Below are 14936 nucleotides of genomic sequence, written 5' to 3'. Positions count from 1 at the left end.
CCGAAGGATATCACTGGAATGACTCCTTAGAGTGTTCCACCAGCCCTTGAGTATGTACTTCAGGACTTCCACTAAGTGAGAAAAACCCATATGGTTAAGCCACTTTTTCTGCCACTTGCAGCTGATGAAATTTCTGACTGGGGCGCCCTCTTCATCCCTGCATGCACTAAGCTTGTGGTTCCATGCTGTTCAGTGAAATAATATGTGTTGACTTCTTGGTTGTATCTTGTACATGCAGGCCTGCAGTGAATGGTAGATAAATGTGGAACCCTAGCCATAAAGCTAAACACAACTCAACCATCACAGCTTCCCTGGGGCCTTGTGGTCAACTTCTTGTTAGGAAACTTCAGTGAGAAATTGGGGTCTTGATTATCTTTGAAAACTTTCTCTTGTGCTATTTTTCAATAGTTTCTTTTCGTGATAATCTCTGGACAGAGTGGCAAATGCTCAGGCATCGTAATGTTGACTTCTTAGTGGAAGGGAGTGGAAGGCATCGGTAGATTTAGGAGTGGGCCAAACTGCACCAGTATCACAACATACAGCCAGTTGTTCACATTTCCACTGCGGCATCAATTCTCCACCTTGTATCATGATCATAGAACAAACTCTGGTGGTCGAGGACCTACCATTCAATGTTGTTTCCCCAACATTGCTGTGTATGACACTATGTATACTAAGTTGTACATACAAATGTACATACTGATGTATATACTAATTTGTATGTACAAATGCACATACAAATTTGTTGAAATGTTCTGAAGTAAAGGCATATAAAAAGCAAGATTAATGATATAGTACATGTGGATTGGGTATTACCATGTAAGCCATACTTTATCTCAGTTACCTCACTTGAGACTCACAGATAAGACATAGTAAGTACCATTGTCCTCATTCTATAAGTGGGAAACCTATGGCCCAGAGGCAGGCAATGACTTGCCCAGAGGCAGGCAATGACTTGCCCAAAGTCACCTGGAGAGTCTTACAAGCACCAGAGTAGAGCTCCAGGTTTCTGATGTGGGTCCCCAGGGTTGACAACTCTAGAAGGGGGCATTTACATGCACTGCAGTGTGAATGGAGTCCTCAGAGCTATGCAGTGGGTAGACCACATGGAATCCTGGTGCAGTGCAGGTCTCTTTCTGTTATCTCAAGGCTATTGCCTGTATGTTTCCTTTGCTCACTTCTGGCCATTCAGATGTTTATCACCTCTTTTAGAGCTTAGCCTGTTGGGGAAGGGGATTGGCTTGATTTAGTTTTATAAGGTTTTATTCTTATTTAGATGCAAAGGAAAGACTCTAAGACATAAAATACTTTATTTTTATCTATTTAGTTAGTAAGTGGTTGAGCTAGACTGAAAACCAGGTCTGTTTACTTCATAACACTTTCAATTTCTGTCACCAGTGCTGCTCAAACCCAAGTCTCAGTAGACTTTGAACACAAAATTATGTGTCCAGAACAGAGACTCATGAAGACACACACACACACACACACACACACACACACACACACACACACATGGCCTATGTTCCTAAAACATAAATTTTAATAAATAAGTTTGGGACATATCATCACTTTCACAATGCATTGTAGAGTCTAATATTGAATACAATAATTATGTTAGATGTTAAAGACAAAACTAAGACTTGAAAATAATACCACACTTGCCACAGGCATCTCAGGATAGATTCACAAACGTGGTCCCAACTATTCCCCACAACTCTGGTCTTTTACTTACTTCTGCATTTTTAGTTGCTTTGGTAGAAAGGTTTGAGAAACAACCAGGTATGCCCACTGGTTTTCCATAACACTGAGCTGCCCCTCTTCACTCTGCACAGAAAAGCTGCTGGTCAGAGAGTGAGTTCCAGTTTCACAAGTGCAAAACAGCAAAAGCTGCTGCTTGTAATATGTGCATTTTCCACAGGTACATTTTATCTGTGGGTATGTTGGGAGAAGTACAAGAAAAGTGAGTTTTAAATCTGCACAGTGGCTTTAACACAGAACATGGCACACAGAGTTGGTGCTCAGTAATAAAGAGTTACTATTACCGTGATTTCCTTCCCCTCAGGAACATGATAAGAAACCATGTATTTTATAACTGATATCACAATCTCTATGCATTCCATATATCCCAGACATTGCAGAAAAGGACCATCATGATGCCAGGACAGCATTCAGAGCTCACTGGAGAAAGCAACTTTTTACTCATGTGGGTACAGGCATCAGTTTCTATATCAAAATGAACTGAGAGGAAAGAGGACCTTGTTCATTTTTAACTGGCTCTTGTGTATCAAGTCCTCTTCTCGGGTTAATGGTGGAATGTACATTCTGGCAGTGTCTTCAGCGTTAACTAAGAAGCTGCGGTTAATGGTGGGACAGATGTGTGGTGTCCACCCAGAAACCCGATCTCTCCACTTACTGGACATAATGCACCATGGGCAGCAGTAATCACAGTAATCCCAGCTGGCATGCAGAGTGCTTTTCTCACCCCCTACTCTGTTGACAACCCATTGATTTTTTTTTTAAAGCTAGCTGGAATACCAGCCTTTTTTAGTTATTTCCATAGAAACAATTTCACATTGAAATTTATGCACTAAACTATCATAATGCAATCACCTCAACATAGACAATGACATGAATATATTTTGCCCCTGCTTTTCTGGTGGCCTTTGCTCAGTACCATGTCAGTCCCTGTGGCTTTTCACCCTGACAGAATGCAGCGCTCTAATTTCAAATGCTAAAGAGTCAGATGGTCACTTGGGTTAAAAACCATAATGCACAGGAGGCCATGAAAAGCTCAGTAATATTGAACATTAAAAAAATGGCCTCTTGATGAAATGTCTGTCATTGGAATGTACAAATTCACATTGCCGAGTGATGTATTGGATTGGCCAAAAGGTCTGTTTAGTTTTTTCCATAACATAAAAGACACATTTTTCATTTTCACCAATAACTTTATTGATTTCAATATTTTGAATTGGCTATCTCCTGCAAAGTATAACATTGATTGTTCTCAACTAATGTCTCAATTTGATCACTATCAACTTCAACTGGTCTACCCTACTGTGGAGCACCATCCGGCAAGAAATCTGTAACACAAAATTTCAAAAACCACTTTTGACACTTTCGATCAGTCACAGCACCTTCTCCATAAGCTGCACAAATTAGTTTTTTGCATTCGGTTCTGTTTTTACCTTTCTTGAGATAATAAAGCATAATATGCCAAAACGTTGCATACTTTCTTCCATCTTCAATATTAAAATGACTACACAACCATTCACTAATTTTTTATTTTTTATATATTTTATTAATTATACTATTACAGTTGTCCCATTTTTCTCCCCTTTATTCCACTCTACCCTATACCCCAACAATTCACCAATTTTGATAAGTTTTTCTTAAATGTATGCCAATATGACAGCTGTCACAATACAATGTAACAAAATTGTTTTTGAATGAAGTTAAAGACAACTAATCACTACTAGAGCCATCATACAGAAAAAACGAATGAACTTTTTGGCCAACACAATATAAGTACAATCATCACATGCTGGTGGGCATGCTGTATTAGTTCTTTCCAAAAGCTTTGCCCTCCCATTGTTCACTCAGGAAACTCCCCTTAGATTGATAAAAGTTGGTGGGCTGGGGTGGGGAGAGGCCCTCAGAGGAAGGAGGGGCATGTCTAAGTTCACTCTATTATTAAAATGAACCCTCCTTGTTTCTATATCCCAATGTGATTCTTAAACATCAGTGGCCAGTGTGGCTCAGTTGTTTGGAGCATCATCCCATAATCAAAAGGTTATAGGTTTGATTCCTGGTTAGGGCACATACCTGGATTGTGAGTTTGATCCCTGGTTCAGGTTGGTACAATCCCCAGTCCAAACATGTACAGGAGGTAACTGATCAATATTTCTCTTCCACATCGATGTTTCTCTCCCTCTCCTTTCCTCTCTCTCTGAAAGTAGTGAAAAAAAGGTCCTCAAGTGAGGATTAAAAAAATGGTGTGATTGCAGTTTCATGCTTTACTGAGAGAAGACTTATTTGCTCCTGATTAGAGTAAATGTAAAATAAGGTGAAACTATAATCACTTTTAGATCTGGAACTCTTTGATTCTTTTTTAAAAATATATTTTATTGATTATGCTATTACAGTTGTCCCATTTTGCCCCTTCACTCCCCTCCACCCTGCACACCCTCTCCCACCCACATTCCCCCACTTTAGTTCATGTCCATGTATCTTAAGTTCTCTAGCTTTTACATTTCCCATACTATCTCTGCCCTCCCCTTGTCTATTTTCTCCCTATCATCTATGCTACTTATTCTCTGTACTTTTCCCCCTCTCTCCTCCTCCCACTCCCCTGTTGCTAACCCTCCATGTGATCTCCATTTTTGTGTTTCTGTTCCTATTCTAGTTGTTTCCTTGGTTTGGTTTTGTTTTAGGTGTGGTTGTTAATAATCGTGAGTTTCCTGTCATTTTACTATACACGTTTTTTATCTTCTTTTTCTTAGATAAGTTTCTTTAACATTTTCTATAATAAGGACTTGGTGATGATGAATTCCTTGAACTTGACCTTATCTGAGAAGTGCTTTATCTGCCCTTCCATTCTAAATAAAAGCTTTGCTGGATAGAGCAATCTTGGATGTAGGTCCTTGTCTTTCATGAGTTGGAATACTTCTTTCCAGCCCCTTCTTGCCTGTAAGGTCTCTTTTGAGAAATCAGCTGACAGTCTGATGGGAACTCCTTTGTAGGTGACTGACCCCTTAGCTCTTGCTGCTTCTGGGATTCTCTCCTTCATTTTAATCTTGACTAATATAATTATGATGTGCTTTGGTGTGTTCCTTCTTGGGTCCAACTCCTTTGGGACTCTCTGAGCTTCCTGGACTTCCTGGGAGTCTATGTCCTTTGCCAGATTGGGGAAGTTCTCCTATATTATTTGTTCAAATAAGTTTTCCACTTGTTGCTGTTCCTCTTCCCCTTCTGGTACCCCTATAATTCAGATGTTGGAACGTTTAAAGATGTCCTGGAGGTTCCTAAGCCTCTCCTCATGTTTTTGAATTCTTGTTTCTTCATTCTTTTCTATTTGGTTGTTTCTTTCTTCCTTCTGGTCCATTCCATTGATTTGAGGCCCAATTTTCTTCCCATCATTATTGGTTCCTTGTGCATTTCCCTTAATTTTACTTAGTGTAGCCTTCATTTGTTCATCTAATTTGTGACCAAATTCAACCAATTCTGTGATCATCCTGATCACCAGTGCTTTGAACTGTGCATCTGATAGGTTGGCTATCTCTTGGTTGCTTAATTGTATTATTTCTGGAGCTTTGATCTGCTCTTCCTTTTCAGACATTTTTTGTCTTGTCACACAGGGGACAGTAGGACCCATGCAGGCTGTCACTTGAAGCAATGTAGAGTCCAGGAAGCCCTTCTGCCTTTCTCTACACATCACTAAATAGTTCCAGGGTCTGTCCACTCTCCCTTAGTGACACCCATGGAAATTGGGGTAGAGTGTGGGGGTGACAAAGTGAAGATTGAGATTGCCTTAAGTTTCGCACTAGAAATGGGTTGAATTTGAGGGCTACTGTGAAGCAAAGGCAGGTTTAAACCATTTGCTAAGCTCTAGAATTAGTGGTACCTTGGCACCTGTCATTAATTCATTCCAACAAGTGGTAAGCAAGTGAAGATTGATTAAATATTTTCTCTTGCACAAGTTCTGGCAAGTGTGGTGAGTGGTAAGCAAGCACCCAGTGCTAATTTTTTTTTCTCATCAAAATGCAACAAGTACCAGGTTTGACGAGTTCTGAAGCTGGCAAGTACCAAGGTACCACTGTAGTTGATTATAGGAAAACTATCAAAAGACACCCAGAAGTGAAGAGAGTGGTAGGGGTGAGCCTTGGGACATAAAGTTGCTAACAGACGACCATGGAATTGCATTCTGGACAAGAATTGCACAGCTCTTCATATTTGGGGCTGTTCTTTCTCTTCCAAGTGTATTGGAATAAAAAAAATAAGCATTGGGCTAAATGTTTGTGTACCCCCCAAAACTTATATCTTGAATCCCCACCCATGGTCTCTGTATTTGGAGATGAGACCTCTAAAGAAGTAACTTAGAGGGTAAATTAGGTCATAGGGTTGGGCCCCAATCCACTAGGGTTAGTGTCTTTATAAGAAGAGATACCTGAAGCTCACTCTCTGTGCATACACACAAGATACATGCAGCCATCTGCAAGCCAGAAGCAGAGCTCTCACCAGAAACCAAACTGCAGGAACCTTGATCTTGGACTTCAAGCCAATGTGAAAAAATACATTTTTATTGTTTTAGCCACCCAGTCTATGGTATTTTGTTATGGTAGCCCAAGCTGACTCTGGCAGAGGGCTTTTCCTATCCCCAGATCTGACTGCATGTCAGACTTGAGGCAGAATGGAAAAATGCCATCCATTTGGACAGCTGGGTCCTAGTGTAGAGTCTAGCACTTCTTTGCTGTGTGGTCTTGGGTAGGTCACTTTGCTCCTGAGCCTGGATATTCCTTACCTCTTAAACTGGGATAAAAGAATGCGGGTGACTTACCCCGTTATTGCAAACTTAACATAAGAATAACAGCTAATATAATTTACACACTTATTATATACTGATCATTAATGTAAGAGCTTTATTTATTTATTTTTAAGTCAAGTATTTTGAGGTATAATATATGTATAATAAAATTCACCTTTTTAGTGTACAGTTCTGAGTTTTGGCAGTCATTTAAGTGCCACCACAGGGGGATTTAGAACACTGCCACCACCTCACAAAATTTCCTCAGGCCCCAGTAGGGCAAGTCTCTTTGCCCCACCATGAATTCCCAGCCTCTGTCAACTGTAGGTTATTTAGACCTACAGTTTTGCTTTATTAAGAAGGCCTAATCATATAAATGGCATCACACAATGGCACCACAAAGCTTCTCTAACATTAACTCATTTAATCTTCACAACCATATTTTGAGGCAAATATGATTATTATAGAATAAATAAATGTGGTTCTGCTATAAAAAAACAAAAAAGGCATTATAAAAGCATGAAGTATTATTATTATTATTGTTATTTTTATTATTTGCATTATTATTATTTTGTGGTAGAATAAAGATAGAATTCTCAATGCAAAATTTTATTGAATTTGCCTCACCTGTTCACCTAGAATTCAAATGTTAGGAGATAGCAATGATAGCTCTGTGACCTTCCCCTTCCAAACATGATCATTTGCCCTGTATTGGCAGGATAGAGATTTAATTGTGAAAAAATAAAGATTTGCAGGAATACTGTTAGCAATAAGGTCCAGCATGCCTTCTCTTTGATTAATCCCAAAACACTTGGATTGAAGTTACTCAATCATGATCCTTCTGCTACGACCATTATGGTAAAAGATAGTGAAGGATTTTCTAGGCTACAAATAACAGCAATTTTAGGTGTAGTGATAACCAGCTCCCACTGTACAAGAGGGTGACCAGGTCACCAGCATCTCTCCTGACTCAAGTCGATCTGAGTTCACTCAGGACTTCTGGCAAGGCTGGAAGGCTGACTTTCTTCCTATGAGGTATCCTTTGGTTCAGTACCCATGAACCACAAGAACAGCTCATCACTCTTTATAATTGAAGAATTCTGGTCTCCGTGGATGTGGTCAGAAAGTGCCCACAATCTGACCACAGTGGTTCCAGTTTCTCCAAGGAGAATATTTTGCATAAATTGTTTCTCCCTCCGTTTTTTAGCTTCATGCTACAGATGCAACACAATAAATAAGTAAATAAGGTCCAGCTATTTATTAAATTTACAGATTTCATGGATTGTTAAGGAACAGATCAAGAGAAACTACTGAACAAAGCAATTGGGTGAAGGGTGTGTGAGGAGGTCTAGGGGTCTCTTCAATATTTAATGTTGCCAAAAGCCTCTGACAGCTAATCATCTCTTAATGTGGCTTGCCCTTTGGCCTGCATGTTTCTAAGGGAGTAAAATGTTTGGCTTCCAAACAAGTTATCACTCACTCACTGACTGAATAAATACCACAAACTGGAAGTGGCCTCTCAGGCATCTTTGGTTTTGCTACTTGAGTTTACAAGGTCCCAATTAGCATTGCTCACTTTATATCACCAGTGGTTTCCAAGCCAGCTGGGCATTTTTCTGTGGATCTATAGAAAGACTTCAGCCTACCACTGTGGCTCTCATAAACACAAAAGGAAAACGAGGCATCACCATGGAGAAATAATGAGTTATGGTAAGGATATCATGATCATTTGGAAAGACAAGAAAATGGCCCATGAACGGAGACAACAGGGTGGGGATTGACTGTGAAAGCAGGAGGTGGGCAAAGCAGGGGAGGGCAATAGGGGGAAATTGGGACAACTGTAATTGGACAGTAATGAAAAAAAAAACATGATAGGAAGGAAAAAAGAAAGGAATTAATTAGGCAAGACTATATGCAACATTGGTATTTGAAATGGGGTCGGACAAGGGAGACTTGAGAGGATATTCAAAGAATTGGAAGTAGGAATAGACTGGGAAGATGGTAACACTGAGAAGAAAAGGTGCAGCGGAAGAAGAGATGATGAAGAAGTAAGGAGGATGGCAGATGAGTCTTTCTGTGAAGCCTAACAAAAAAAAAAAGAGAGAGAGTTAAGCTTGTCATCTCCTCTGTCATCTCCCAGTGTACCTGGAAAGTGAGTTGTGCACTCATCGTTAACTTGTACCAGGGAAAATAATGCTTTGTATATTTGTAAAAAATGAAAGAACTAGGTTGTCAGCATAAATAATGGTGGGGTAGCGAGGTGTTTTCAACACTGCTGGTCATCAATTCACAACTACCCTTCCTCAGCAAGTTCCTTGATTTCCCTCAAGTCCTAATTTTCTTATGTAGAAAAATAAATCATATTGTTTGTTAAATGACAAGGAAATGTTCACAATTTACAACCTAATGACCAGAAGTATGTGCCCAAAGAGTATTTCTTGGATAAGAAACAAATATTGCAGTTCTAGTGATTAGATGTGTCCAATTTGATTTAAAATTAATAAAATCATTGATTTCTAGTACAAGACAGTTGTACCAAGGGCCTTTTAGTATTCTGTCCAGTATTTATTGTGTTAAATACCTTTCAACCAGGTTGACTTAAAGGATGCCCAGAACCAGGTGTTTTAAGTAGTACATAGCTGTTATTTTTGCATTTAACCAGATCATCTGATACATATCACCATCAAAATTGTGAGTTGTCATAGAAATCACATGAAGAGTTAAATGAAAAAGTTTTTTATTCATATGTTTTAAAAACAGAACTCATTATTTTCTGTAATTTGATTTATTTTAGCCACTTCACGATTTCTGTTTGGCCATGGGCCTCAGATATTGTTCTGGTTAGCTTTGCTGATTTCACCATGTTGCAATGATTAGCAGCCGTGATGGTCATTCAGTCCTTTTCTTTTCATGGTTTAGCTTTCTTCTGAAGCCTTTGTCCTTGTTCTCCAGCCTCCTAAGGTATGACACACTAGTCACCATCTGTAGAACAATACTCCCTTCATGTTATGCATTATGACATCTTCTTAGACTTTATTCCCAGAGTAAATGGTTCCAGGTCTGCACCATAGACACGCCTCCCCCTAGCACCCCAACTACTCTACAGATGGCAAACCTAGGACTGTGATTTCTCATACAATTTAGCTTTTATACTCCCTACAAACCCCAGTGTCTTGGGTTGCATTGTTTTAAGAGGTTACAACTTTCATTGAATCGTTCTTATTTGTTGTGTCAAATAGGTGAGCCAGTTTTTATTCATTTAATCTAAGACTTGGTTGTATCAAGAGTTTAGAGAAGTTATTGGAGGATGGATAGGAAGGCAGTGAACACTGATATCTTTGAAAGAACACTATAAGGTTTTCTTCCCAATATCAGTACTCACAAGAAACCCACTTGAAGACATCATATGCTTATCAACCAACCCCCTCATGCCCTGCCAGACATAACTGATTAGCATCCACCTTTCTTGAAGTATGTGTCAAGTAGCAAAAAAAAAAGGGAGTGTCTGGCCTACAGTGTTACCAGAGCTCTACCAAGTGGGCATAGGGCTTCCTAGCACTTAGAAAAGGCACTGAGCTGTAGCAGACACAGAGAGTTCCTTGAAATGGTGGAATTTGAGCTTGCCTTTACTAGGTAGAAAGGAGATCAAATTTTCTAACAGGCTTGAGTAGGTTTGGCCTGGGTGATGAGCCACAACTAAGCTTGCTGGCTAAAAACACAGAGCATGTGTTGGAGACTGCAGAGGCTGGAAACAAACAGTGACCCATCAGAATGAGTGCAAGATGTTCAGGGGGAAGGCACTATGTGTGTGGCTCTAGGTAAGCTATTAAACTTTTTGAACTTTGGGGGTACTGTTTTTAATATGAAGGCGAGCCAGTCTCTACCCAAGAAGGTAACTGTTGGGTTCAAGTGAGATAACTGAGTGCAAATTCTTTGTAAATGTGAGGGACTAAGAATTGAATAACTGGTGATAATGTGGTGGTGCCTAATTACAGGACCAGAACCCCTGTGTCTAGGGTCAAGGAAAATAAAAATTGCAAATCTAAGTGAAGTCCCAACCAACTGGATTTCCCATCTTGATCAGTTCAATCTGGTGAGTTTAGCAAAAGGCATGTGGCCTGACCCACATGGATCGCAGGAGAGTCTCCTCAGGCACCACGGCATAGCCAGCAGCTGAAGCAGCAGTTCTGACTCCCAGAACTTGAGATTGCATTCCATGTCACAAACATTTGAGCAAGGGTGTGAGAGCAAGTTGCCAAGTAGCACAATGGAAAACAAATGTCTCATTGTGTTTGTTGCCACACACTGGTTTTGTGAGGTTCCAAAAACCATCCAGGGATTGTGACCGAAATGTGACAGTAATTTGTAACAATGGTGACATTTTTTTGTCTACTTTTGTGACATCTCCAAAATCTTGAGAAAGGGCTGCGAAAGAAATGTTCAGAAATGTTCTAAATGGGCTTAGAAAACTTGTGAACCCTGTCTGAACTTTCATTAGATTCTCCCACTCTCACCCATTTGACATCAGAACAAGGAGAGCATTATTTATAACAGCATGTGTGAAATCCCAGAAGGGATTCTTGAAAGAATTAAAGTGAAAAATCTGTCCAAGCATAAAATAAATGATCAGATGGGAAAACACGTAAATCAAAATTTGAACCTTATTTTTTCTCCTTTAAAGGAAACAGGAGCTTTTTCTTTGGCCATTAACAGTGCCAGACAGAAAACCTGGCAGAGTAGGTGCTGTGGTCATGGGGTCACAGGGCACTTGTCATCGCACCGAGGAGTGTGGGAGAGATGTATGTGTTGACTGACTCTCCTTTGAGTCTCCAGAATAGCTGCTTCCCTTGTTGAGGAACTCAGACAGTCAAATGACAGAGAAGGAAGCAATGCCTTCAAACTATTTAGTGCACTGAAATTTATATTATCTCCTTAGGTATTAACCTCACAATAACCCTGGAAGGTATTCACTGGTACCCACATTTAATATTTGAAGAAAGTAAGGCACAGAGAGGTTTGGCAACTAGTCAAGTGTACCCCACTAGGAAATGGCACACTTAGGGTATGCCCCGAAACCCAGCATTTCCAGTTTCATGAATTGAGTGTTATCACTGCACTGCGGCTGGGAATCCACAGTGAATATAGGAAGCCTGGTATCTGGCTGGATTAATGCATCCCAGAGTGTGTTTTTTAGCTGTCTGCTTCTAGATGTTTCTAAATGGTTCTGTACCTCTCTCCTTCTCCCCCACAAACACACCTTCAAATTAGTTTACCACCATCATCCTTTCTGGTCAGCCAGTGCCGATGTCACACAGGTTGTGTTTCAGGTATCAGCCCTGATGGTTGAGTATTGCCACCACTCTCAGTCTTGTCCATGCAGCTCCATGAGGGAAGTCTGTGCTCATTGAACAGTGACTACCTGTCACTGCAGGGGTGAGAAACAAGTGAGAAAATCGAAAGGCAGTGAAAGACAACCAGCCTCTACTTAGTGTGAGGGCTTTTGGTGTCTTCAAAACTAAACAATAAAAATATGAGGGCACCTTAACCCTGAGCCAGCAAGTTGCATTCCTGCTTGTCAGATTTGGAGTCACTGTACAGAGAAGAATGGAAAACAACAAAAAGCACCATCCTCCTTTCACATGTGTGGGTTGTTGTTTGTTGTTGTTGTTATTGTTATTGTTGTATGGTTTTTTGAGGCATTATTTGAAACCATCAAGCATATTAGACATCTCTGACCCTCCCAGCTCCTTGGGCTCTGAGTTAAGCAGCATTTCTCAGGCACTGTTAGCCCACTTCCTTCCTTAAATGAGTCAGAAATGGATATTTGAGACTTGTAATTGTGGCTTTAGTCTCAGAACCCAGAGACTAAGAGGTGTCCACGAGGTCAAATTCCTGGTGACTGTAAGCTCCCCTGCTGCCCAGTGTCAGGCACGACATTTGAGCTGATTGTGCTGAGGTTCACCAGCATGAAAAATGGGACCTACTACCCATAGTGCTACTGTGCAGAAATCTGATCACAGTTGTAAAATCAGACAGCCCCAGTGGGCTACAAACCTGAAAATGGAATGCTTCACTTTTCTCTAGGAAGTAGGAAATTGACAAGTCTTCTTTATCAAACAAAGTTCTCTTTGCCTATACTAATGCTCTTGAAATTTAATGCCTCAGCCACCATATTTTAACTGAAATGGGCTTTTCAGAATCATAGTTACATGTTTATTTTTGTAAATACACTCAGCTGCAGTGCCCTGTCACAGAGAAAAGTTCTGAGCTTGGAGTCCAAAAACCTGACTTCTTTATGTAAATAGTCATCTGAACCCCAGTTGCCTCATCTGTAAATGGGAATAATTTCTGTCTTACTCATCTCTGGATTGTGGGAAAGGTGTTTGAAGAAGCACTGTACACTTGTCCTAACACCTTAAACTGGAAGAAAATTCTGGCCTCAATAAGGAAGTAGAGTCACTTGGTGGACCATTTGGGAATGAAGAGACCCTTACTTATTATCCTGGTAAAAGTTATCTTGTTCATTAGAAGGCTGAGTCATCCAGAAAATGTGTGTATGTGTTTTACCAAATGAACGTCCACCTAATTATCAGCTCTGCTCCTGTCTAGTTTCAAGAGAGAACTGGAAATATGAAAAAGATTTGTTGACCATTCTTTGCCTTCTTTCTCTGGTGCTTGAGATTATAAAGAAATTGTATTTTCTTTATGTGTTTATAAACAATTAAAATAATAAATTTAAATAAAGGAATGGAAGAAAAAATTCCCCCACATCTCCCTTCTACGCCTTTTCCATTTATGGTGGGAACTTAGTTTGGGGGTGACTAATGCCTCTTTTTCACCCCTTATCTGCCAGGTTGGTGGCCACACAATGCTGCCTATTCGCTGGATGCCTCCAGAAAGCATCATGTACAGGAAGTTCACCACAGAAAGTGATGTCTGGAGCCTGGGGGTCGTGTTGTGGGAAATCTTCACATATGGCAAACAGCCCTGGTATCAGCTGTCCAACAATGAGGTGCGCAGTGGGCTGGGTGAGACCCTCTTAAAAGGCTGACACCAAGAGGTGCCCCTTTGCCAGAAGTTAGGACGTGATCTAATGTGGCTTTTTTTGGTACAGCACTTCCAAAATGGCCTGCTATGTGCCTAAATGCCATGCAAAGAAGAGTCACTTGCAAACTTTAAGAGTTAGGAAAATGACTGTTTGCTGACATGCTTGGCATCCTCTGGTGATGGGACCCAGGAATCACTGTGTGCTGCTCATCTAGCAAATTAATAACATATGTGACATTCTAGCACCCTTAGAGTGCAGCTAGCATTTGTGTATTATTCCAATAAGGTCTCAAGTTTCTTTCCTTTTTGCACATTTCACTACACCATGCATTTCTGGTGAAAAACTCATTTTGTTTTCCTATTCTAACCCTTTTGCAAATATGTCTATATTTGAGGCATAGATTCTTGGTCAAGCACCTCACATCTTCTTTAGGCCCAAGTCTGTCTTTTACCTAAATTCATTACCCAAAATGAACACTTATTTCTATACTCCAGGGGATCCCTCATCAGTCAAAACCCTGACGCAGAGGTGACCTAGGTTCCATCTCGGGCTGGTAAAACTAAAACACATTGCAATTCTAGGGTGAGATTTGGGACCACTTATACAAGCAAGTTTTCTTCTCTAGTCTGGTGAAATCAATGTGCTTGAAAATGCACGTTGTAATACAATGTAATACAGTTAAACAAAATATGCAAACCTATAATAATTGCTCTCCTCTTTCTGAAAAAAATAAACACCAAGTGGGTTTCTTTAAAGCAGCTCTCTCTTTGTGCTGACATTTATTTTATCTGTATTGTTTTTCCTCTTGTCTGATCCCATCTTTGATCTCCACCCAGGTGATAGAATGCATCACTCAGGGTCGAGTCTTGCAGCGACCTCGAACGTGCCCCCAGGAAGTCTATGAGTTGATGCTGGGGTGTTGGCAGCGAGAGCCCCACATGAGGAAGAACATCAAGGGCATCTATACCCTCCTTCAGAACTTGGCCAAGGCATCTCCGGTCTACCTGGATATTCTAGGCTAGGGCCCTTTCCTGCAGACCAATCCTTCCCAAAGCACCTCCTCAGATGGGCCGAGAGAGTGAACGTCTTTTAACTGCTGCTGGATGCCATCAATCTGCTGTTCTCTACTCTGACAGTATTAACAACAAAGACACCAAGAAGCTTTCAGAGGGAAGCAATGTGTACTTCTCCATCCGTAGACACAGTATGGACTCCTTTTTGGCATTATCTCTTTCTCTCTTTCCATCTCCCCGGGTTTGTTCTCTAGTTTTTGTTCTCTTTTTGTTTGTTTGTTTCTTTTTTTTTTGGTCTTCCCTGCTTCACAGTTCTTACCCTTTCTTTCTAATCAATCTGGCTTCTGCATTA

General features: G+C 40.4%; 1 protein-coding gene across 1 annotated transcript in view; it reads left to right on the top strand.

The window, feature by feature from the left end:
• Positions 1–14593, top strand: part of LOC128626019 (BDNF/NT-3 growth factors receptor) — a 147122-nt gene extending 132529 nt beyond the window's left edge. Inside the window, exons 7-8 of the mRNA XM_053656207.1 lie at positions 13377–13535; positions 14408–14593. Of these exons, the coding sequence (XP_053512182.1) occupies positions 13377–13535; positions 14408–14593 (345 nt within the window). The remainder of the gene's footprint in view (positions 1–13376; positions 13536–14407) is intronic.
• Positions 14594–14936: the final 343 nt, after the last annotated feature.

Source organism: Artibeus jamaicensis, unplaced genomic scaffold (assembly GCF_021234435.1).
Source record: "Artibeus jamaicensis isolate MK-2021 breed Jamaican fruit bat unplaced genomic scaffold, CSHL_Jam_final scaffold_1964, whole genome shotgun sequence".
NCBI classification, from domain to species: Eukaryota; Metazoa; Chordata; class Mammalia; order Chiroptera; family Phyllostomidae; genus Artibeus; species Artibeus jamaicensis.
The sequence above is the reverse complement of the archived record's forward strand: the minus strand, read 5'-3'. Positions and strand labels throughout refer to the sequence as shown.